This window comes from Phycodurus eques, chromosome 16, assembly GCF_024500275.1.
Source record: "Phycodurus eques isolate BA_2022a chromosome 16, UOR_Pequ_1.1, whole genome shotgun sequence".
NCBI classification, from domain to species: Eukaryota; Metazoa; Chordata; class Actinopteri; order Syngnathiformes; family Syngnathidae; genus Phycodurus; species Phycodurus eques.
In genome coordinates, this window is record NC_084540.1 from 17,398,040 (window position 1) to 17,424,059 (window position 26,020).

The window sequence follows — 26,020 nt, forward strand, 5'->3', positions numbered from 1 at the left end:
CAACTTCTTTTTCCATGCTTGGAATTTCTGCTTTCCCTAACGATTTGTCCTTTTCTTTGCACCGTAGAACATCTAATACTATTGGTTTTTTTTCTTTGTTTTTTTTTTTAAATCTAAAACATGCCAGAAGGTCAACAGTGTCTTGTTGCATGAACACGTTTTGCTTTGGGCAACACACATTTTCAACAAAGAATCCGAGGACTGTAATTCATGAAGTTCATGGTGAGAAGTGACAGGTTGTCATGTTCGCAATGAGCCATCTGTAATTAAATGCTGATTGAGTTGCTTCTGAGTCCATTTGGTGAGGATCAGAGCTGCACTGGATTAGAATCCCTCACACTTGTACATGCGCACTTCCTCCCCTGATGTGGAAAGGAGATATGTTTTCACTCAGCAGTACAGTCTGGAACGGATGCATTTTTCCCCGTTGCTGCTGTCAAAAGTAAAAAACAAAACAAAAAAACAAACAAACAAAAAATGGATGATGAATTTTGCATGAGGCAAAGAATTCCAACGATTTGTGTCATATTTTACGGTACGGAACGTAAACAATGTATCTAAACAAAGGAACAATCTGTTGATTGAGAATGAGATCTGAATAACAAAATGCATAATATTACTGTGATTATACTTGTAATACAAGTGATAGGCTTTTTTTTGTTTTTTTTTTTTTTAAACAAACAACGCCACCGTGAACTGATATGTACTGCTTGGTATAAAAATGTGGCACTTAAACATCTCTGCTCCACAGACCAGAACGTTTAATGAGATACTGACCTTCCACTCAATTACACACTTTTTACGATTATTTCCCAACGGAAATTGATTTGCAGTCAGGAATCAAACGAGAGCAACAAAAACCTCACTGGGGGAATCGGACTAACAAGCCAGCTGAATATAAACCGTTAAGAATTTGATCCCAGACACGATGTGATGCAAGAAGTCAAGCGGGGACAGTAAAACTCTCCGGCAAGAAGTTCCCTTACATTTTAACGATGCTTAGCCTCAAGGAAGACAAGATCCGTATCGCTGCGGCAACCCGATTGCGCGACTCAAGGATGTAGTAATCGCCTTAAATTTAACCTGCATGGCCAAAAAGTCGAGAATGTTTGCTGTTCTCGGTTATTACGGAAGAAAATCTTAATTGACTAAGTCTGGATGAACATGCAGTATGCTGCAAACACTTGTGGAACTTTGTTTTTTATTGTTTGCGTCCACATCCCTGAGGGGTTATTGTTATATTTCTCCCTCCATTTTCCCATTGGCTGGCCGCGATCCACAGTTTATCCTATTTACTGCTTTGTTGCAACGCTCGGGGATTGAGAGCACTCGGAGCCACTTGGCATAAACATTGTTTGCTGTGCAAATGCCATAAAACGTAATGTGCTGCTTCTCGGCAATGGCGAACCCGCGCCATATGGAGAAGGAAAGAAAGGTTCAGGAAGCAATTTCGCTGGAGGAGGCTCGTTTCAGATGATTAAAATGCTCAGTGCTAACGAGTTAGCTTGAACCGTCTCCCTAGCTACGACTAGTACGCAACACTAGCGGCATGCAAAGTTCTGAATTCACATGAAAATACATTTGCATGCCAAAGCAACAGGTGGTGCCCAACTGTAAGGCCATTGTAGCCAATCAGAAGCGTGTGAAGTCATTTTTATGGAAAACAAGAACAGTCATTTTTATGGAAAACAAGAACATTGAGAATGGAAATCGGGGTTCAGAAAAGTTCCACTGTGACTCAAATGTCAACAGTGGAGTGAAGGAAATAATTGCAGAATGCCATTTTTGTGTTTGCCTGTCTGTTTTATAGTTATGGAGCTGGTCCTGGTTCACTGAGAACGATACAGGACTGTACCGCTTACTTTCTCAAAAAGGGGTTGACAAGGGTTCCATCAGTACTCAACCAAAAAGTCTGTTTTGTGTGCCCTCAGATAGGTTTGTGTTTGTGTGGACAGAACGCGAAGCATGTAGCCGAAACCAGTGATTCCCAACTAGCGTACTGCGGCACATTAGTGCGCCATGACAGATCATCAGATGTGTCATGGGAAATTATCCATTTTCACTATTATTTAAAAGGGAAGTTTGACATTTAAAAAAAAAATCACTTCATAAGGACTTGACAGTAGTATTAGTTAAGATATTTGGGGAAAAAAATCTGACATCTCTGGCCCCGTCTTGTGCCTCTATTTTGATTAGACATTACGAATAATGTGCTTTTCTAGGGTAACAATGAACAAGTCAATGCAAGTGTATCCGTGATAAGCGTGCCCTCGTAAGTCTCGTCTTGTCTATGATTAGTTGTTTTTGCTCAGGCGCGCTGGTTTCTTGCAAATCAAATGAAATGTTTTATTTTAAATTGCAAACTCTCCTTGAACTACAAATACAGCTTTGTTCACGTATCTATATGTCAGCTGCGTATAGTGACAGGCAGAACAATTAAATGCTCATACACAATGTAGAAGGTATAATTAACCTGTGCCGTGAGATTTTTCTAAAATATGTGCCTTGGGTCAAAAAAGCTTGGGAAGCGCTGTTCTAAATCAAATGTCTGTGGTATCGAGACAAAAAGGCTGAAATGCTCATGCAGCTGTCAGGTGTGCCGCAATAGGATTACAGGCGGGATGTTGTACCACCCCTAGCCCATAATAACACTGGTAGAAGCCCGGCCACCTGCCGCCAAATCTCCCAGGAAGGTTGCCTCTTCCGACTCTTAGGAAGCAGGAAGCTTGCCCGCTTTTAAGACTGGCTTGCAGCCGCGCTAAATCCCGCTCTTTCAGCTCGGCAACAACCGCCACTTAACCGTGGGCGACGACGACGGGATGACGGGCGGGCTGCCTTCATCTGCCGCGAGCTCCGTTTGTGAGCGTGAGGTGGTGGGGCTCATTTCCGCCCACGCTGCCAGGTGTAACGAGACTCAACACCTCTTTCATTTCCATTCTCAGCTCATCCCATCGATGTTCTCCGGGTGCTGGAGATGTCGGAGAACACGGAGGGGGTTTCCGTGTGCCCTGGTCTCTGCAGCAGCCGTAAACAGGAGGAAGGAACACAGCAGGCCTTCAAAGTAAACCAGAAAATCCAGCTCAGTGCTCCCACCAAACAACTTTTCCCTGGTAGTAGATTTTCTAGTATATTGACTTGATGGTTGAAATAAATATCTGCCTCCTGGTATGACTTAGGAGCATTTCCTTTCCTCTTCTCTCCAGAGTCCACATTCCCTGTAAATTTCTCCCTGATGGCCACCGCGCGAGCCAGAAAGGGATCGCAGTCATTCCTACTCTCCGTGTATGACGAGCACGGCGTGCAGCAGCTGGGGCTTGAAGTGGGCCCTTCGCCCGTCTTCTTGTATCAGGGCCGGGCAACTGGGCAGCCCGCCCCCGAAACTCACCCCACATTCAAGGACGTCAACCTGGCAGATGGACAGTGGGTATTGGGGAGTGGGTCATCCATGAGGAATGAAAATATCTTCCATATTTACTGTGCTCAAACTACCAGCGGGCTGTCTCTCTCGTTCTCCTCCACCACAAAGTGAAATTAGGCTTTATGATTTGGCCAGGCCTAAACAAAAAGTCACAGACTTAACCAAGCCTTGATTTTTAATGTGGGATGACAAACTTGGGTGCCAGAATAGCACTCAAGGAAGTGGAAGCCGCTCCCAAGGTTGAACTGTTAACAAAAGTGCGCAACGAAAATAACAGCAACAAGCAGTTTGTGAAAATTGCGGCTTATTTTTGTTTGTATGTTCATTGGAAATGTTGGAAAACAATTTGGATAAGGCTAGGATGACTCCACCATTTGGATCCCGGTGTGGGCGGTGGAGGGCGGAAAGAAACGTTCCGCTGCTGTCCAAACCAAAAAAGACAGAACACATTTCTCTTGGCAAACTTTGGGTTCCCTTGTTTGGCACACATCCCACCCTTCCAAAAAGCTTTGCTTAATCCTGCTAATTACATAGAACAACCTATCATAAACAGGCTTGACCAGCGAGGTGTCAGTCTTACTGTGTCCTCGCAGCCACATTAATAGCCTCGCGCTGACCTGTTAGCTTGGGCTTCAGGAGCTATGCTGAGAGAGAGAGAAAAAAAAAAAAGACCATCCCTCATTTGCTAACTGGGTATAAGATTAGCAAACTGAAGCAGAGCGACGTGAACTCTGGCAGCTGAGAGGATTCCAAAGCGATGCGGACATTGCTGCTCGACATACTAGTTTAATAATTAATTTCACATTCCAAAAAAAATAAAACTTCCAACTGATAATGTTATGGTAACACTCCATTATGACTAAGCAGATGTGGCTAACGTCAGCTTGTTTACAATGCTAATTCTAGCTTAGTATTGCTAGTGCAGCTGTTTTGTTGAAGCTCGGCAGCGTTCCGTTACTATTCATCTCAACGACACGCTTACATAACTTCATGCTATCATGAACGGCCGCGTTTGAGTGGACGTCAGTGAGGGGAGCGGCTTTGGTCAGAGACTCGGGTGGCGATGGGCAACTACTCAAGTGAGGCCACATTCAAATCTTGCCAGCGGATTTCAAAATCCAAACTTATCCTTTAAGTAACTATGATCAAAGCAAGTGGCTCAATAAGCATCTTAAAAATCACGTTCCAAATGCAAATGTTAACGTGTTGCTGTCTTTGCTCTTCCAGATGGCACAGGATAGCCTACAGTGTGCAGGGCAAGTCCGTCACCCTCTTTTTGGACTGTCACAAGGTAGAGACCCAAAAACTAACACAGTGGAGCCGACGCCGTCGTCAGCACGGAGGGCATCGTCGTATTCGGATCACGACTACTGGATCAAGCTGTATTTGAGGTAAAGCCCTCCGCCTTTTGTTTTCTAAAGAGGGTTCAACAGTTCGGGTTTGACTGGAAACAAACGAGACTCCAGGAAAGGGAGGCAACTTTTTAAATATGCATGCGGGATCACGAAAACCCATTTACTGGGCTAATGTTGGATGAATTATGGTTGAAAAATACATGACCTCGACTTTATGCATGAGTCACTTCACAGAATGTCAGAATTTAAGAATTAAACGTGTCTGGCACATGCATTAATGGCAGACTAATGCAAGCATGACTTAAAAAGGGGCTGGGTTTGAACTTCAGCATCACCTCACTATTATCTAGTATCTCCAGTATGAATCTGCACGCGCAAGAGCTCATCATTCCAGAGCATCTGATACAGAGTGGCATTTTTCGCATTGACTTCAAAGCCACTGGAGATCCGATTTGAAAAAAAAATTCATAGTTCAAGAGGCCAGAGGGTGTCGTGGGTCTCATGTCAATCAACCGTGGGAGGAACAAAGCATTTGTGGTGGTAAAAGAGGCATTTAAAAGGGAATAAACGAGGAGAAAGCGGATGTGCCGAGGCATGAACGGCCTCATCACATCGTCCTCCTTGCCTGCTGCATTTATATGAAAAGCACAGTAATAATAATTAAGAAAGTCAAGACGTAGTGCCCATTATTTTGCGACTGTGCATACTATGAACTCGGACATATTGTTAGGTACATGTATGCAAGAAAATGTATGTACGAAAAAAAATCTGCCTTTGTGAAGATGACAAGAAATGCATAGTTGTAGAAAAGCGCATTGAAAAGAAAACATTTACTGGGCTAATGTTTAACGTATAATGGCTGAAATATGATATTTATGCATCCGCCACTCCATAAAATGTCAGAATTTAAGAATTAAAATGCACATGCATTAACACATATGTGCACCTATGCAAGAGATACAAATACAGTACAAGGGCTTTATGAAAATATTCTGCCCCAATGAAGATAACAAACAACACAATTTTGCTACTTCCAATTCTTGGTGATACTGTATATGTAGCACAAACATCCAAAAATGCAGTTCCATCTTAAATTCAGCTTAACTTGTAACTTTTGAATTATAATAAATCTATGAGGGAAAATGCCATATGGCCTTAAAAAAAACTGAGCATTGTCATTTTTAAGGCACTCAGTGGTACCTTGAGATACAAGTTTCATTTGTTCCGTGACCATGCTCGTACCTCAAGACAAGTCTCATCTTAAAACATCTTTTCCCATTGAAATGAACGGAAATGCCGATATGTTCAGCCTTCCCCAAACTACAACACAAATTGTTGTAATGTGCACTTTAATGAGGAAAAAAAAAATCACTCCATTATATTGTACTTTATAAAATCACATAGCAATGACAAATAAATAGCATTAAAAAGAACTGAACAGTTTCAATTAAATGCTGCTCCTTCTGGTGTGCCCACCTTGGCCACAGAGGGCAGTGTAAGACAGATATACTGTTCTTTGAGGTGTTATGAATCCCACTTGAGTTCTCGGTCGTCCTTGCCTCTTTGCAGATAGCCACCGACATATCCTGCCTAGAGTACAAGTGAGATTCATAAAGTCTAACTATCCTCGGAGCTCATCAGTGCGGCACTAATATTTGTGACTTATTACTGGAACTTTATATTCCATTTGTTTGCGCAGGTGTAGCAAATAAAGTGTCTGGTGAACTTTGTCATTCCTGGTTTGTGTTACAATGAACGATTGGCCCCACTTACTGGTATAATTCTCTTTGAGACTCTGCTAATATGTACCATCTACAACATGGGCTCAGTAATTAAAGGAAGGGCAGGTAGAGTATTGATCCATCTATTTTCTAGAGCACTTGTCCTCATTCGGGTCACGGGTGAGTAGGAGCCAATCCTAGCGAGGATTGCAGGGTCGTCTGAGTATTTGAGGTATTTGGCCCTGGGAGATAGGCTGATGCAGTCATTAGTGTAGTGTGTGTACAGGAAAGGACTCAACACACAGCCTTGTGGGGCTCCAGTGTTGGCGGTGAGTCCTGGTGATGGCTTTTGCGCCTAACCGTTCAGCTTGTAGTCTGTCGTGGACGAAGTTATGGACGAGATAGATCAGTCGAAGAGGGATGTTGAGAAGGTGCAATTGTTGGATCATCATATGCCGTTGGATTGTATTAAAGGAGGAGTTGCTGTATTAACGGAGGAGCTGAAGTCTACAAAAAGTAATCTGACAAAGGGAAGTTCAGATGCTCAAGTAGTCCATACCTAGAATGACACTACGCAGAAGGCAGACCTCAAGAAAAGTTCCACCCCAGTCCTGTTATTACAGCTCTGTTTGGATGATCTGATTGCTCACTGCCACACTTGGCACCAATGCTAATAGACTGTAATGTCAAAAAGTACAACTCTATACTTGTATCTGGACATTTTTCCCTGAATCCTCGCCCAAATGTTATGAGTTTCATGCTCAGCACATGCATTTCACACATCCACAAAGTTTCATAGAAATTGGTGAATTTAACTTGTTTGTTTGAAAAACCAAGAGCAGCTCCACTCCAGTCCTGCCCCAGTTGGCCCTAAATCAGGTGGACTGTAATGCCAAAAAGTGAAAATAAATGATTGTATCCGCACTTTTATTCAGCTCACCACCAAAATGTTGCGAGTTCATGCGTTGCAACATGATTCACCCAATGACAATGTTTTGTTGAAATCGCTTAGGTAGTTTTTGCGTTAAGAAAATAATCAAAACAATGCCTCTCGCACCAGATTAAGTGTAGAAATTTCTTTCACTTCGGTGGATCTCTACAAGTGAAAACAGTGACTTCATGGATTCATGAGTATACATGTCTGTTTGTGTACATTAAAGCATTAGTGTCATTAGCGAGAGCAAGGCTGGTACCAGGGGACGGCAGATTAAGAGGGCTGACCTGGTGTCCACTGTTCCCAGGCCCGAATTCTGGGGGAGGAGGCCAGTGTTCCGGCCCAGTTCTCCCAGCGTGGGAGCTGTGCGGCGTGAGACCAAGGGGGACTTGTGCTGAGCCACTAATGTCTCTATTACTTCCAGATTGCATTGAACCCCAAACGCATGTTGGCGAACGCAACGCTTTACAAACTTCTAAATGTCTACACATCTTTTTGAGCTTATTCACAGCCTGCCGTGGGCCTTGTTTACGTGACTCTTAACACACAGACTGTTTAGATAAAACCAAATGTTTATTTGTTGGGATAATCTGATCCCTTCTCCCTTGACTTGGACTGGAAAAACGTTTCTGTACAGTACGGGCAGTTATTCTTGGATGCTGAGCTGTTGATTTAGCACACGAAGGCAGACTTAATAGGTCGAGGTCTGTTTAAAAGTGCATGTAAGTAGCATTTCAATTTCACATTGAATGATACAGTTTATTGCTAACAAGCTAATACTAATTCAGGCTAAAAAAGCCAAAAGCTGACCCAGCGGTGGGCAAAGTTCGTCCCACTCTGCTCTTTATTCCAACCAGCCGAGCATTTACATTATCAACAATCCTGTAAAAGTTGTTGCATAATTTCACCTTTTCTCCCCTATAATTGATGAGTTTAAATGTTAATGTTCTCATTAACTATTTTTGTTACTTCATTTTTTTGTCCACAGAAATAACAGTGAAAGAAATGATTTCACATATTCCTAAAAAAAACAAGGTAAATAATGAGGCTTAAATTATCATACAAATAATTATAATTGTAAAATTGACCAACTATTCCCTGAGCTCATCAGTGCGGCACTAATATTTTCCACATTTCACATTTTGACACTTTTTCCATCCACAAATCAATGGGCACATTGGCCCAATTTATAAATCAGGTGCCCAAACGTTTGCCCATAACTTCAGCATACCCACAATGAAATGTTATTCGACCAAAATGCAGGACACGTGGTAAAAATAAATTTTTAGCGGTTTTAGCATAGGTTAGGCGCTTAGCTGCCACTTTTCAGAGAGCAGTCAATGAATCAGAGCGCATTCGCCTCCCATTTTTCTGCCGCATCTTAATTGGGGAACGATGAAGTGTGCATGTGTTTTTGGGGGGCAACACTTTAGTAGGAGAGAGAAACCCCGCCGGGAAAGAATAATAGGAAAACTTCTGTGTGAGAGGTTTGCTTTTGATCTCTGTTTGAGATTGGATTAGAGTGGATTTACTCCCTGTTGCCTCTCTCTCCCCCCAAGTCACTACGACTGCAGCCAGACAAAGTGGGCAACGAGTGCCCTTGCTCGGCGGGTTTCTGGCCAAAAACTGCAACAAAAGACACTATTTCGATAACCTTCATGCTCACTGTACTAATGCACAAATTAGTGCTTCAACAGTCATTTCTCCAAATGCTTCAGAGATATATTTATGGATTTGCACACGCACACACACTGATGAAAAGGCCTGTTGTGAGCATCATAAAGTGATACCCCTTTACCGCTAAAGCCTAATTTTAAGTGACTACAATGGGGCTAAAATGACCAAAACATCATTTAGGTAAGTTGGATTTAATTTATCACAAATGGCTGCCCATATATCCAGGGAAGTATATATTAGAGGTGGGATTAAGTCACATATGTAAAAGTCAAAAGTCAGTCTCAACTCTTCACTCAAGTTTTAAGCAAGTCCCAAGCTATTGTGGCAAAAATCAAGTCATCCACCCACAAAAGTTCGAGAAAAGTCATTATTTGCAGCAAGGAAGTCATAGGAAATACAATCTTGCAGTCGATATAAAAAGTCTACACACCCATAATTCATATGTCAGGACTTTGTGAGGTTTAAAAAAGAAAAAAAAGACTAAGATCAAAAACGTTTTCCACCATTAATGTGACATATAACCTGGCTGTACAGGACATTTTATTTATTTTTTAATCTTTTTGAGAGGGAAGTAGAAATAAATAATATTGGCTGCCCAAGTGTGCACAAATGTTGTTTTCCAATTGAGTTGTACAGGTTATAGGTCACATTAGTGCTAGAAAAAAATTGTGACAGGGCTGTGTAGACTTTTATATCAACTTTATATTATATGTATATTTATATGCATACTGTATAAAGGCTTTTCATGTCATGCAGCCTAGCGATCGTCTAAGTCAAATCCAGTCTGTCTTATATTTTCCTAAAATTGGTGACTTAAGTCTGACTCAAGTCGGGTGATGTGATTCAAGTTCCCCACCTTTAGTATATACAGCATATACTATATCAGAGCGCAAAAGGGGTTGCAAAGAAAACGCACTAACCGGACACTTAATTAGGAACACTTGCACGATCTAACGAGATCTGATTCAACATCACATTGTACTGTGCACCACATTCACAGTTGTTGTGTTTTCTTGTTCTCATTCCAGGGAGACATTCAACAACTGCTGATTGACGATGACCCCCAGGCTGCTGCCGCTTATTGTGTCAACTACATGCCAGACTGTGACTCCGCTTTGCACCACAAAAACCAAGACCTGGACCTTCAAGGGGTCAGTCCTGCCAACTATAAGGAACATATTCCAGTTGAAAACCCCTAGATATAGTTCATGACAATACATCTTCTGGTTGTTTTTGGGTGTTTTTGATGGATATGTGTGCAAACAACAGCAGCAAATTACACACACACACACACACAAAAATGGATATTTTTATTTTTTTTAAATAGAGACACTATTATTTTCCCTATTTGTCTCTTTGCAGGATAGAGTACAGATAAAGTAATATCCCTTAACACTGCACTAGTGGCTCCTAGTATTCATGATCATAGGGTCACATATCCATGAGAGATCGTGTGCTTGATTACAAGTTTGAAGAGGTCACATCTAAATAAGTTGGCCCGCAAGGACATTGTTCAACCAATAAAGTGACAACTACACAAAACAGTCATAAAATCATCATATGGATGATTTTATGACTGATGACTTCCTTGAAACAGGCAGCAGGAATGCATTTCCTTTAAATCAAGTGGGTCTTTGTTTAGGTAATAACAGCTGAGATGAAGCAAGCAATCTTAAGACGAGCATTAAATCAGCCAAGTCAACCAGTAACTCACTTCTCACGGATACTTACAATGCATCTGCGCACGTGCGTCTGCACAAAATCTAGTCAATGAAAGACATCCAGAAATCCTGCTGATAGTGATCCAGTTGGCTTTTACAAAACTACTTCAGCTCTGGGATGAGCTCAAAAGCCAAAACTTGTCAACATTCCCCACTGGCTGACATCCCATTGCACACATTGACCCCGTTTGGATCTAAATCACATCCCCCATTGTTGTTTTTACTATTACGGAATTTATAGCTGTTTGTATAGAGAGATTCTAAGAGTGTGTACGGAACACAGGTCAAAGATATACTGATATTGTGTGTCACAGGACACAAACGAACAAACATTCATAAACAAAAAACAAACAAACAAACAAACATGCAAGCAAACTCCACACCAGGAGTTCCCGAGCCAAGTTTCGAAAGCCGGACCTTTTGACTGTGAGGAAGATGTCCAACCACTCGTTCACCGTGCTGCCCATTCTAAAGATATGAGAATTGAATTGAAATGCTGTTTTTAAACAAATTTCAACAACATGCTGAATATTTTTCTTAAATGTATTTATTTATGACAGCACAGTGGACTAGTGGTTGCCGCATCTGCTATTATGATTTGCGGTGATGGCTAAAACGGAGAACCACCGCGCAGGGAAGCAAGGAGGCACAACAAGAGTGCAGGATGTGCTAAAAAAAGATGACTATTTTCAAAAAATAATAATTGAAAGCAAACAAGGCACGTGGAAGCAAACACTAAATTAAAGTCCCCCAAACAAGGTTCAAAGTAACAAACACTTGCTATTAGAATGCATGAAGAACAAAAAGACAGACAGCAGCTGTCTACAACTGTTCTACATTGTACGTTTGTGTTTCTTTTCTCTGTCATCCAACTTTTCCTCACAATGCCCCCTTTTTTTTCACTAAAAGAAGTCCCAACTGGACCAGCCAGAAGAACAACATGGCAAAGAGGGCAGGAAGGGCAAAAAGAACAAAAAGAAGAGGGACAAGGGCTCTAAGGGCAAAGGCAAACGTAAAGGCAAGGGGAAGGGCAAAGGCAAAGGGAAGAAGAAGAGATCCAAGAAGAAAAAACTTGAAGAGGAAAGTCTGGAGGATGGCTTCATCAGTGTGTCTACCATGTTGCCCGAGTATCTGTCCCAACAGCCTTTTTTGGACATAAAAAGCACTGCAGAAACGGTCAGTCCCGCTAAAGTCTACGATGACGAGCCCCTTGCGGAGATGTCTACGAATGAACCCTCAACGGAAGCCCCCTCACCCGTTACCATGGCCGAATCAGAAATTCATGTTGAGGTAGACAAGTTAACAGCTCCCCTGTTTTTGGTCTCTATAACCAATCGCTCCCCCTGCTAATCTCACATTTCTATTCTCCAGCCACTCGTCACTAACCAACCAGCACCGTCATGACCCTCTAGTGCACCTTTACGACACCAAAACAGAGAATGCCCCTCGAGTCTTGAGTAGGCCTTCTGTCTGTGTGCTTAACTCTTTAGAAAATGCAATGCCATGCGTAATGTGCTGACCCCAATGTGATATGCATGCTCTGTACAAGGGATGGGCATAGTTACACTTAACTTGCCTATTCGCAGATTTAGTTTGATTCCATCCTCCGTTATTTGCTGAAAAACTCGCGGATTTACGTCTGCTCTTCCTCAAACACCCCAAGATGGCGCCAATGCCCAGTCTGACAGTTATTGCTTTGGCTCCATCTTGTGGCGTCTCTAGGCAATCATACACTAGCGGGTTTGAATTCAGTAAAGAATTCATTGCGGTTTAGACAAATGGGAGGGTCCTCCAGGGGGTCTTCGATGTACGACGGAGTTCTGCTCCTATTGCCGCGATGTAGCCTGAATTTGGTACATTAAATATTTCTATGAAAAACACTTCCGGGCCATAAACAATCCAATTAAAGTCAGCAAGACAGCGGTAAATGTGTGCCTTACGCCAGCAAACTGCAAATTCATACTCTCATGCGAACACTAGTTCATTGCGCGCCATTCGTAACCTCAACTTGTCATTATTATTTCAAATTCATTGTAAATTTGCCCCATAATCGCTCAAGCAGAGTTCAACTCCCATCCCTGGTATGTACTGTTCAATATGTGTCTAATCTGTTCTGCTTAAATAGCATCACATCTCTCTTAAAAATGTCATCTTTGTGTCGCTTCCCTGTAACACACAAGGAATGACTTGCCCATGTGTGCAGTGTACTTCCTTTTCCCTGCTGTTGTTCTGCCCTGCGGCAGAGATACGACTGACAACTTCAAGTTTCTAATTGGCCTTCCAACCTGGCAACACCCCCCCCCCCCGCTGCACATTGTCCACCTGGAGCGCCAACATTTCATCTCACAATCGTCCTGCAGGAGCCCGAGACCGGGAAGAGCCCAGAGGTGGAGCACGGCGACGACCTTTACGGCAACCTTGTTGACGAGCTCGCTGTTTCCATAGTTACAGCGGGCATGAATATTACTGAATCTGAGGTTGGTTGCACATAACGTCACATTCGGTGCAGGTGTCATTATAAACATTTCAACACAGGTTCTCGAACACGACGACTACAATAACACCAACTTTGAGTATGACGATTATGACTTATACGACGAAGGCTACGATTTTGCATTGGGAGAAGGAGCCCAGACGTGGGAAGGAAAGGTAAAGCTCCCGTCAGACATTTTAAGCCAGTGGTCGGTGTCAAGCGATTTTGTATTCGTCTGCTTCCCTTCCAAAGTCAAGAGTACCGACTGAGAAAGGACAGAAGGGCGAGCCTGCGGTATTTGAACCGGTGAGCTGCCGGAGGCATCGCATAAATAGCATAGTGGCCTTCAGCTATGAAAAACATGCAAATGAGTTTATATTCTGCTTATCTGTTTATAGGGTGCGCTAGTGGAAGGACCGGCAGGCCTGCCGGGACCGGAGGTGAGTTGGTGTTATTGTTCTGTGTCCATTTTTGTATTTATCAAGAAATGACAAAAGGCTGCAGTGATTCAATTCAATTAGATCGTTAATACTTTCTAAATGAAAAATATCCGTAAATGCCAAATGACCAGGACGTACACTGGGGCTGGCCTTTATTTGTACAAATCCAGATTTACAATGAACCAACTTTATTTGTGGCGGACAGGGACCAAGTCCTGCCATGAATAATGAAGAAAATCTGCCCATCCTAAAGATGCCACCATATGGCGGCAATGCACTTTTTTTTTCCCCTTTTCTGTTAGTCAAGCTTGGGGTCTGACTAAATATGAAAGCGCCACCCTTGCTTCTTCTCTCTTGCAATCAACTTCTTAAACACCTAACGTACAATTCCATTACAACATGCTGGCAATTTTTTGACTTGAGTTCGTTGTCACATTTCTGCGGGGCCAATTATACATTACTCGTGCACTCACTGTAGTTGTCTCGCCACGCTGCACTATTTGCACATCTGTTGTTGACCAATACTGGCCACTCATGCCAGAGTAGCATCTGCTCCATTTGCACACCGATTGAGGAGTATCTGCAACATTTGCACAATCAACATTGTCCCAGATTATCGGACTACTCGCTTGAAGTCTCGGCACCCTTTGCACAATGGTCATTGGACCGGACTATTGCAATATTAGTCTTTCGAACTGCTCTAAGTACTAGAGGACTCTGCATCTTTTTGCACAATTGTAAAAAAAAAAAAAAAAAATGTACCGGCATTACCAGATAACTAGCAACCCTTTATTGCTCAGTGACTGTTTTTTTCTCAAAAGTGTTCTCTGTCAATTGACGGTCTGTTGTCGTACTAGAGCGGCTCCAACTACCGGAGGCAAATTCCTTGTGTGTTTTTTGGACATACTTGGGAAAATAAAGATGATTCTAATTCTTCACTTTAATATAGTTCCTTGGCACCAAAAAGCCACAAGATGGTGCCAAAGCAATATTTCTATAGAAGACATGGCTTTGGACTAAGCACAAAAACAGTAAATAGGTGAGGCTAGCTTCTCCCCAAAATGTGGGAATGTCGAACTGCGAATATGTGGGGTTTCACAATAGTATTAAATCACATTATCTCTTTAACTACCCGCTCGACCAAATCAGTAGAGGACGCGAAGAAAGAAAATCTGTTTTTAAAGACCATACATGTGAGCTGTTTGATAGATCTTGATTTTAAATAAATCAACATTTAACACATTTAATTATTGTAGAACTCGAAGTTCTGTTGGACCCTGCACAGATGAGATGAAAAAGAGTAGAAGTCACTGCGGTCATATTTCATATTTTCTGCAATATTTCTCGCTTGGAAACTTCAGTTTTTACAGTTGTGGTAATGACATCCACGGAGACACAATGCATTGAAAACGTAATTACGTTCATTGAGTAATACCACCAGCGACGAAGTGCTGCATTGATAAATGTATGCAGACAACACACCGAGTGATTAATTTGGGTTGGCGTCTATTTGAGAAGAAGCCACTGAAGGAATATGTAAGTCAGACTGACAATATCTTATTATCCTTCACAGGGACTTCCTGGTCCAGCTGGACCAACAGGTCCCCCAGGACCCAGGGGAGACCCTGGTGAAATGGTGAGTAGAGCTTTGGAGCGTATCGTAATAGATTTATTTGACCGCACACACACACACACACACACACAATAATACAGCCACAGGATTACAATGGCCCAGTTTGCAGAGTTCAAGTGGCTGGACCGAAGGGTCTCATGTTGACACACAACGTTTGACCTCCTTTTTCTTGCTCGGTTTGTGCACCTGTTCAAATGTTCACAGTGCACAACAAGGGAATACAAATACTTGCAGAGATTAAATGAGAAGACAGATGGATTGAAGGTCAATAATATGTGAATAGTTTTTTCTTTTTTTTAAAAATCAATTTAAATATATGCGTATCATGTATTTTAAGGGTCCTGCAGGACGTACTGGTCTTCCGGGGGTTGACGGAATTCCAGGTCCACAAGGGACGTTGCTGATGCTACCTGTAAGTGTCCATAACGCAGAGCCTCCTTTACCAGTATTGACCACAAGGGAGAGCTGTTTGACTGAGCTGCATCCACTCCTGACTTTATTCTTGCCCTCAGTTCCAGTACAGGAGTGATTCCCAAAAGGGACCGGTGGTGACCCCCCAGGAGGCCCAAGCGCAAGCCATCTTGCAACAGGCCCAGGTGCTTCTCTTCACCGTGTGCACGAATCATCCCGTCATTAGAGCAATTGGTCATGATTTCAAAAATATTTCTCATGCAATTGCGGCTTTCTTCCAGCTGTCAATGAAGGGACCTCCAGGTCCAACGGGTCTTACAGGGCGCCCAGGCCCACTGGTAAGCTGAATTGTCCCGATACAGAACAAGATTTTTAAAGGATCAATGCTCAATTTGATGTTGCTGCATGTGTCAATAACTGTCAGGGTGCTCCGGGCCCCGCCAGCCACAAAGGAAACATTGGCGACCCAGGCCCGCCGGTAAGACCAGACATGTTTATCTCACCACAAGCTTCCATCTGCCACTGACTTTCATTGTTACTGTATTGATTTCCTTTCATCCAGCTTGACCCCCCCACCACATTAATTTTTGCATTTGTCTTGTCCATAAAGGGACCTCAAGGATTGCCAGGAGTTCAAGGAAGTCACGGGAAACCAGGAAAAAGGGTGAGCTACGGGATGGAAATGTCTATATGACATCATGTGATTACAATTAGTATTATTATTTTAAACTGGACCACGGTTCGTTTAGGGCCGTGCTGGGACAGATGGAGGACGTGGAGCTCCAGGTGAAACTGGTGTTAAGGTAAGACATCACAGTGTTGGGATGCTGCAACTTCAGTGCAAGGAACATTCATGACAGAAATCATTTCTAGACTTGGTTGAGCACAGCGGAAATAGCTTTTCCTTCCTATAACCGAATTATACAGTAAATCATTCCAAATGGTTTTCAATATCACCCCTTTGTTAACTCTACATGCAGTTATTTTAAAGTAAGAGCCTTTCTCTGGCAAATCCAGCATCCTCCAACATTCCAAAAATATGTATGCAAGTCTCTTGTCATTTTCTGGTTCCCTCATTCAACTTTTGATTGAATGGCTGTGTTTTAGCATATTGGGGCGGGGCTACAGATGTGCTCTGACTGATTCATTAATGGAACTATAAGTGATTGGTCCTACTATTTTTTTATATTCTTATTTGTGTCACACAATAAGTCTAAAACTCAAGGCCCATGGGCCAGACCTGGCCGTGCATGTCATTTTATGTGGCCCACGATAGCTTGGACCAATTTTTCCTTGACACACGTAAACAAACAGTGCAGCTCAGCTTCTGTCTAGCAAACATCCAAATGGTTCTAAAAAGTAGAGATTTAAGATGTTGACGTTTCTTTTCAAACGTCAATAAATCTGTCCCTGTTAATACAAAAGCAGCTTGTTTCACATTTTCTTTCCTTACTGTACTGAACATGAAACGAACCGTGACCGGAATACCCCGGCATGTGCCAAAAATGCACGATTATACCCGCACCCTGAGGGCAACCATGACTACAATGTGGGCCGCAATGAAAAAAAGTTTGGCAACCCTGCTCTTCGACCTCACAGGGTGATCGAGGTTTCGACGGCCTGCCGGGACTTCCGGGAAACCAGGGACACAAAGTGAGCTCTTATTCCTTTTACGTGATTTGCGCACATGAATGCCTCACAAGGTAAAATGTATATTTGCATCATCGACTTGATTGTTGTAAATTCTGTGCAAGCGGCGTACGCTAGGTAGCATCTGCTCAAAGCATCCTTCCCATGGAGAGAACTTTGAAAAAAATTATATTATATTGCAGCTTTGTGGTGATGGTTTTGTTTTTCATAGGGGGACAGAGGAAAGCCTGGTCCTCACGGGCCTGCCGGAGAGCCGGGAGAAAGGGTGAGAGAAGAATATTTTTCTAAAATCGACAAAATGCACCATGCAGCTGTTTGGTTTGTTGTATTTTTTGTTGTTGTCAATCTTGCAAGGTTAAAAGAGATTTAATACCGTGATAAACGGATCAATACGACACACCGTATAAATGCTACAGCACCACACAAACCAAAGCAGGCTGCTCTGAATTTAAGTAACTCCAAAATCTTATTCCACCACGCAAAAAAAAAACAACAACAACAAAAAACATACAAGGCTACACAATGCAAAAAAATAAAAAATGACAGACTGAATTTCTGTCACGAGTAAAGTAAAAGAGAGCAGTTTTTCAGTCATGGATGTAAAAGAAACGTATATGAGGGCGGGGTGGAATCATTTAAATGAGCTATTTGCACAGAGGCGGTCAGAATTAGGATGTTATGATTAGGATCTGATCCATGCTGAAAAACCGTTGCCTTCTTTGTATTTGCTAGGGACCAAATGGACCTGTTGGCCCCAGGGGGCAACCTGGCGAACCCGTGAGTAAAACACACACACACAAATCAATACTGCATGCAAGTATAATTACTAACACTAAAAGATGTTATTTGGCATAGTGGTGCTTATATAAGACCTCATTCCATTTTACATGTCACAATGACATGAGCTTGTGACGAGTACATGAATCAAGTTATTTTAATGAACAGCAGACATACAAATTGATTAGAATAGGAATATAATCCATATAATCCCCAACAGGAAAAGTGAGGAATCAAATTTTGGAATTCCCTCCTGGTGTAATTATAGCCAGACCATACATTCCGATTTAGCACCACAGTAGGTTTTGAACTATGAACTCTATGTATGTTCGACCTGCTGCTTTGACGTGACTTCTAACCCTTTCTTTTAAAATCGGTTTACATATTAACAATGGAAGCGAATGAGTTCAATCATTATATATTTTGCTTGTTTACCAATGTTTAATGTGCCAAGGCCAATTTTACACAAAAATATCACAGCACACCACTAAACAAAAATGTCCTAAAAATTATGAATACCGAAATAATGATGAATAATTAATTAGTTATACTACTTTGAAAGGTCATTAAAATAGTTACGCCAATACATTTTCTACAGGGTAACTTGCAATTGTATCTAACTACATTTCCAAAGTAATCTTCCCAAAACCGCATTATTGTACCTTCTGCCATACAATAGAAGAGTATTTAATTGTTCTCGCTGTCCACTATACATCGTTGGAATAGATCGAGGAACAAAGATGCGTGTAATGAATAAATAAATATGTTTCGGACAAATTAAGTGAAATTGGATAATGTCCTGCTGGACCCCTGATGATATCACATGGCACACTAGCGTAACATGGCACCCCGGTTGGGAATCACTGTATTATGTGATATCGTGTTATGTTTTGTAATGGCCTGTGTTTGTGTCTGTAAAGATGATTGGCTTGATCATAATGGATTATGTATGAATGAAACATTATCATCAAAAACCTGGCATTCCATCAAGCAAAAAGGTTGCACTGGAAAATAACAAATAAAGTAAAATGACACATGCAATATCTTCAGTGCAGACTGTCCTAGCTCCAAAGTGCCTCTTAGAGAAATGCAAGGCAGGCTGAGATGTGAGGAGCACCAGTGGTGAGCGTGTCATTTCTCTTGTGCATCTCTGCAGTCAGCATACCGGCTGATTGACTTGCACTCCATCCTTCCTCCCATTAGGAGCTTTGGGCTCAGCGGGCGACTGTCCCTCCAAATGCATCGCTCTGCGCGGCGAGGAAATAAAGTGCCATAAGACATGCTCCCGGAGCTGTGTTAAACTACAGATGCTGTTTTCACGAGCGAGACACATGAAGAAAAAAAAAAAGAAAAAAAGCGTGACAGCCAGAGACAAATGCCAGGCAGAAATTGGGTTTACTGGGAACGAGATAGAGGCAGAGAGAAGAGATAAAAATCATGGCCGCAATGATTATATTTCCATATCAATCACCTCCCGGGAGATCACAGATGTGGCTTTGGAACAGGTGGCTTGGCTAGCCTACAAAGAGCATGTTAGCGGGGTGGGGAGGTTTGGCAAAAAAAAAAAACTTTTTACATTTGAGTCGCTTATTTTCAGTGCAGTATTCCTCGCATCATGTTATAATATACGCAAATAAATGGATGTTTCGGCTCCAGGGTTCACGGGGTCTTGTTGGGGCGAGGGGGCCATCGGGAGCACCTGGCCAACCGGTAAGTCAACATTGCTTCAAATTCAAAATCAATATCACATTTCTTTTTATTTTTTTTTTAAATCACATCAATTATTAACCATATTGTTAGGGTATCCAAGGAATGGACGGAGTGCAGGGGTCAAAGGGAAATCAGGTCAGTCTGTTAACATAACCCTGATGACTGTATATAAAGGATCACCTGCGCTATTCAACGGTTTAGTAGTTGCATGATGATCAGTGGCAGTTTCTGGCGTGTGCGTGTGTTTCGGTGGTGGGGCGTCAAAAGTGGGGGTTTCGCCCGACGTGCCGTTCAAGCTAGGACCGCCACTGATGATTACATAAACATCATTTGGAGATGATGACGCTTGTTTACAGGGCCCGCATGGAGAAATAGGACCTGCAGGACAACAAGGAAATCCTGGACCACAGGTACTGCACACAGGCAAACTCTAGACCTGTTTTTTAGTATTATTATATTTTTTAAAAACTTACCTTGTTCAGCATCCTGTTCGTTCTCTTGTTCAACATATGCCACCAATAAACCAATTATTATCTTTTTTTTTAGTTTTCTCAGTTCAGAATATTGCCTAAACTCGTTGGACTTTTGGATGAATTAATATACAAATTGACTTGATTTATTATACGGTATATTGTATTTTTTGTAATACATTTTTAATGATAAAAATAATGATATCCACCACAAAGCTAAAATGAATTTCAGTTCAGATTTGACTCGTTGCCATTTCAATAAACCATCCATCTGCTCGCTATTCCGGACTCACATACACATGCGCGCGCGCGCACACACACACACACACACACACACACACACACACACAGCCACAAATATATCAGCTCATCTCTGCATTCTCTGCATCTTTTGACATTTAACCTGACTGATGCCTTGGCTTTGCCGCAGGGATCGCCCGGCCCCCAGGGTCCCATCGGGTTGCCGGGAGAGAAGGTGGGTCACTTTTGTCTCGCTTATTCCCAGAATTAACTCTGTGTGACCTTGCGAGCGCTGGCACCACACATGCCCACGGGAGGGGACAGTACGACTCAACTAGTGCTGGCTCCCATTGTGACAGGATTGATACCGACGGGAAATCAATGCCTAAGAAAAATACACAAGCGCACGGACATTAAGGACAGCCTTGGCCATTGTGCATCAAGAGGCTGGCCCGATAAAAAGCAAAAAAAAAAAAAAAAAAAAAAGGGGACTAAGTCATTGTAAATATTGATGTAAATGTGACGTATTCTATGTTATTTTATCTAATTTAGGGTCCCCAGGGGAACCAGGGCATGCAAGGACTACCAGGCATCGATGGACCGCTTGTAAGTATACACAAAAGCACGCTACGTCCATCCATACTGTCCAAGCATGTAACTATTGGGTGTTAAGAATGACAACGTGTCAATAAATTAAAGGTAGTCCAGACGGATGAAATGTACACGGTCGGCACATGTATATAAAGCATATGTATAAAGGGAAAAGAGGAAACTATTTGAATGCAGAGAAAGCCGGAGGACATTTTTTTTTTTTTTTTTAAAGTTTGACTTGTCAGCAACTGTAGTGTGTGGACCGGGGCTTCAGGCTGGCGCAGCCACTTTTGAGCGCCCTGTTGTTGCGGCATCGAAAATCCCCGCGATGACCAGGTGGGATATATTCAAGCCACCGGAGGCTTTAGGCGAATGTATTTTTTGCTGCTCAGTTATGTTATGTGTAGATAAAAGAAGGATCAATTTTTGCAGGTCATAGTAGTGGTATTTGATTGACAGTTGCGCAGGGGCGTACTTTCTAACGCAGACGCACCAACAGCGTTTGAGAGCTAAAAGAACGGCTTCATTTTTTCATAATTTTGAAGCCTCATTTTATATCCTTAATTTTTCTAATCGTTCATATTTGGCAAGGTTGTTCTCTGTCACGTGTCAAATTTAGGAGAAATTTTTTTCCCCGTTACAGGAACTTTCCAAATGATACTTGCCTGTACAGTACAATGAACGTGGAACACATTTCCATTATTCCCTATGGTGGAAATTGTTCCTAAATATGAACAAACGACAACAGATTATGTTCCACCGCCATGGTTTCACTGTATTTGGGGGAGGAGGGGGGAGGAAGGGGGAGGGTGGGGACAAAAAAGGTTCCTATATCCTAGTCTAAATTGCAGCGGGACACATTTGAATGGCTCTCACTCGATGCTCCTTTTAATTATGCTGCAAAGCTTTGGTTCAAGCAATTGCACTTTAATGGGAGCTTCACTCTCACTAACACAGACGTTTCCTCTTTTTAATTGCCACGTTGCAGTCGGGGGAATTCCATTAAGGGCGATGCGATGACAGTGTCTTTACAACGCCACTAATTCGAGTTGATATTGTCCCTTCTCTTGCTGCAGGGTCACCCAGGAAGAGAGGGACCCCAAGGAGACAAAGGGACCCAAGTGGGTACCCTGCACGTCACATCCTTGTTCACGCTTACTCTCTACTCAGGAACAACAAACTCGGTCAAGACACCTTAATTATAACGCAGAAGTGTCTTTCTCAGTTACCTGCAGGATAGGACACAATAGCTGAATACAATGATGTGCTCATGTAAAATGTCTCTCACTGTTGCAAAAAATATATGAACATTATAATGTGTCGTATGCAGGGGGTGTTAGGCACCCAGGGGCCAATCGGGTATCCGGGACCCCGCGGCGTCAAGGTGAGACAATTGATGCAATGACAGCTGTGATATATATATATATATATTTTTTTTTTTTAACCGCTCCCACTAAAAGTCATTGTTCACACATATACGCGCTTTCTGTGATGGACATGCAGTTTGTGTCAGGTGATAGTTAGAGGCAAATGGCTTGGTTCTCAAGGGGAAGTGCTAACAAACTGCGCGGACACATAATGGATGGAGACATGTCCGAGTACAGTGTGTGTGTGTGTGTGTGTGTGTGTGTGTGTGTGTACAATAATTCTTTCAAACTTAAAAGAAAACAAGTAACCTTCTCAACGAATTGCAGTTTGAGATTCAATACAAGAATAATACAGTTTTACCTCAAGTTTTACGAGATACGAGCAATCGCTGGGACGATTATTTGTATTAATTTTTTTTATCTTGAGTTGCGAGCAAAAAATGTGAGTCACGAGGACTAGATGGTAGCAGTCAACTTCGCTGCAAGCAGAAGTTTGGACGCTAGCGATCTGTTCTTCAAAAAATAGCCCAACTTCTTGTTTCAAACTTTTTTTTTTTGCCAGTCCGTTTAAATTTACTGGGAAACTAAACATAAAGCAGCGATTTACACGTCGAGTATTTAACCAAACAGGATAACCTAGCCTTGCGAAAGTCCCCTAAACTTAATTCTAACACCGAATACAAAATGCCATAGACGGGCTAACGAAACTAGCATTGATGTCGTTGCGTTCAAAGACACTCGGAAATCTCAGCGCTCAGCACAACTGAGCTTGTATACTGTACCGTACAGGTATTTTAGTCTTTGTAAAAAAAAATTATTTAATGAAATTTAATTTTGTTTTATTGATATTTAGACTAGAAAGTTGTAGTTGTCTCACCATGCTGCACTATTTGCATATACTGGCCACTCATGCCAGAGTAGCATCTGCTCCATTTGCACACTGATTGAGGAGTATCTGTAACATTTGCACAACCAACATTGTCCCAGATGATCGCACTACTCGTCACTTTAAACCGCATACACTCCTTGAAGTCTCAGCGCCCTTTGCACAATGGTCATTGCACCGGACTATTGCAATATTAGTCGTTCGAACTGCTCTAAGTGCTCTAACTCTGCATCTTTTTGCACAATTGTTTTTTGTCAATGTCTTTATGTCCCCAAAGTGTTCTGTAAATTGACTGTTTGTTGTACTAGAGCGGCTCCAACAACCGGAGACAAATTCCTTGTGTGTTTTGGACATACTTGGCAAATAAAGATGATTCTGATTATGATTCTGATTCTGAAAATGCTTATTTTACCATAATTCCCCAAAATTAAGAAATCCTGATTTGGTAAATTTTCAGCAACATAAAAGACTTTAAAAAATCTGCGATGCACCGAATCTGCAATTGGTGAACCGCGATATAGTGAGGGATTACTGTATTTTGCATGTCATGCAGCTAAAGAGTTAAGAAATGTCCGTTAAGCAATGCAGCAAACCCCAAACATGATAATCAAATAAAAATAAAAATACAAACTAATCACCACCAGGATTAGTTAAGTATTAAATATTAGTTTATTTATTTATTTTTCTTACAGGGAGCAGATGGCGTTAGAGGTTTAAAGGGTGCCAAAGGAGAGAAGGTGAGTTACACTTTGGGTGCCTGTGTTGGTTGCATTAAATCAGTCAGCCGTTAAAGCCTTTGATTTAGTATCACAATACAGAGACACATTTGTCATTCAAGGTCTCACTTGTCCCCTCATTAGGGAGAAGATGGCTTCCCTGGCTTCAAAGGTGACATGGGCCTCAAGGGAGACAGGGTGAGAGCATCCTCATAACGCTTTGTTTTTCCTTCCCCGCTTATTTGATACAAGTCTGCAAAACAAACAAACCTTTTGATAGATTTTTCTACCTTTTAGGGTGACAGTGGGGCCCTAGGTGCTCGAGGAGAGGACGGGCCAGAAGGGCTAAAGGGCCAACAGGGAGCCACGGGGGATTTAGGACCTACTGGGATTGCCGGAGACAAGGTATCATATATGAGGAATAAGGATATACTGGTTAATTGTAACTTCTGCCATCGAGTGGAAGAGTTTTGAATTGTTCTGCCTGTCACTATACGCCACTGGCATGGATAGATTAACAATGATACATTCGTAGTCGATGAATGATGATTTTCTAACCATTTAGGTGAAATTGGATTTTCCCATAGCACACCTGATGATTTCTCACGGCACGCTTGGTACAGTGGTTTGAAATAACTGCTCTTTTCATCGAACACTTTTCAACTGTATTTGGGTGGTAGAATGTCAAGGACTGAGTGACCTCACAAAGGCTGTCCTAACTCGAGAACTCATTTCAGGATTACGGCACCATTTCACATTCATGTCATAAAGATAATGACGTGTAGGCTCATATCCAAGAGGTCGGCTTTGCGGGAACAATAGACGGGCATTTGCACAAAATACATATAACCGCGATTGAGATATTGTGCTCATTTTAGTCAACAAATCACATAACTGACTTTTTATTTTTTTATTTTTATTTTTTTAAAAACAGGGCCACCTTGGAGTGCCAGGACTGCCTGGATACCCGGGACGTCAAGGGTCAAAGGTAATCAAATCCATCACTGATGAGGCTCAGTGTTGTTCCTGTCTGTACCCATTCTTCTTTGGTTAAGCACAAAATGATGATAGACGACTTATTAAAATTGGCTATTCTATTAATAGACCTCGGAACCACCCATTCGTCACATCGTGATGAATGAGGGCATTTAACATTGTGTTGTTTCGGATTAGATTAGTTATAATTTGATACTGTAGTTAATTACATGCTGATGAGACACTGGAGTGCGTGCGCCAGGCTGATGAACCTCCTCGCGTCTCTCCAGGGATCACTTGGCTTCCTTGGTGCGTCAGGAGCCCAAGCAGAGAAGGGACGAAGGGTGAGGAAACTTTCATTCATTTAAATCCACATCCCGTAGCTTCACAAATGCACATGTAGGTACGGTTAAAATGGATTATTAATTTTTCAATCCAGGGTCCAGCTGGTCAGCCTGGATCTGGAGGCCAAAGAGGTCCTAACGTAAGTGCAGCTATACTTCTACAATCTAATACATTATTACCATGATTAGATTGCGATAGTAAAGGTGGCCGCTGTGGCGTTTACTTCCATATTTGGCACTTTCCCACCATGAGATGAATTATTCACATGCTTATTAGCCTTTTGTTTTGGCCGACAGGGGGCCCGAGGAGGAAGAGGAGCAAGAGGTCCCACTGGGAAGCCTGGAGAAAAGGTGATTGGGCTAAATAAAAACCAAAAGAAACCAAAAACAAAAAAAACAAACTAACGCAAAGACACACGTGCCCTAATCTTAAATTATAACATTGCATTTGCATCCTGTAAATATCTAACCTAAAGTGAGCAAAGATGGTGCAAGTGAAATAAGCCCTTCA

At 42.1% G+C, this 26,020-nt stretch overlaps 1 protein-coding gene across 1 annotated transcript in view; it reads left to right on the top strand.

The window, feature by feature from the left end:
• col5a3a (collagen, type V, alpha 3a) overlaps positions 1-26,020 on the top strand; it is a 53,775-nt gene that overhangs the window by 16,229 nt on the left and 11,526 nt on the right. The window contains 34 exon segments of the mRNA XM_061700045.1: positions 2,943-3,110; positions 3,204-3,420; positions 4,646-4,733; positions 4,735-4,809; positions 10,134-10,256; positions 11,736-12,116; positions 13,187-13,303; positions 13,362-13,475; positions 13,552-13,605; positions 13,698-13,739; positions 15,313-15,375; positions 15,710-15,784; positions 15,885-15,968; positions 16,065-16,121; positions 16,208-16,261; positions 16,394-16,447; positions 16,533-16,586; positions 17,383-17,436; positions 17,645-17,698; positions 18,166-18,210; positions 19,867-19,920; positions 20,011-20,055; positions 20,277-20,330; positions 20,821-20,865; positions 21,183-21,236; positions 22,298-22,342; positions 22,552-22,605; positions 24,167-24,211; positions 24,335-24,388; positions 24,488-24,595; positions 25,125-25,178; positions 25,456-25,509; positions 25,605-25,649; positions 25,807-25,860. Coding sequence (XP_061556029.1) covers positions 2,943-3,110; positions 3,204-3,420; positions 4,646-4,733; positions 4,735-4,809; positions 10,134-10,256; positions 11,736-12,116; positions 13,187-13,303; positions 13,362-13,475; positions 13,552-13,605; positions 13,698-13,739; positions 15,313-15,375; positions 15,710-15,784; positions 15,885-15,968; positions 16,065-16,121; positions 16,208-16,261; positions 16,394-16,447; positions 16,533-16,586; positions 17,383-17,436; positions 17,645-17,698; positions 18,166-18,210; positions 19,867-19,920; positions 20,011-20,055; positions 20,277-20,330; positions 20,821-20,865; positions 21,183-21,236; positions 22,298-22,342; positions 22,552-22,605; positions 24,167-24,211; positions 24,335-24,388; positions 24,488-24,595; positions 25,125-25,178; positions 25,456-25,509; positions 25,605-25,649; positions 25,807-25,860 — 2,738 coding nt within the window.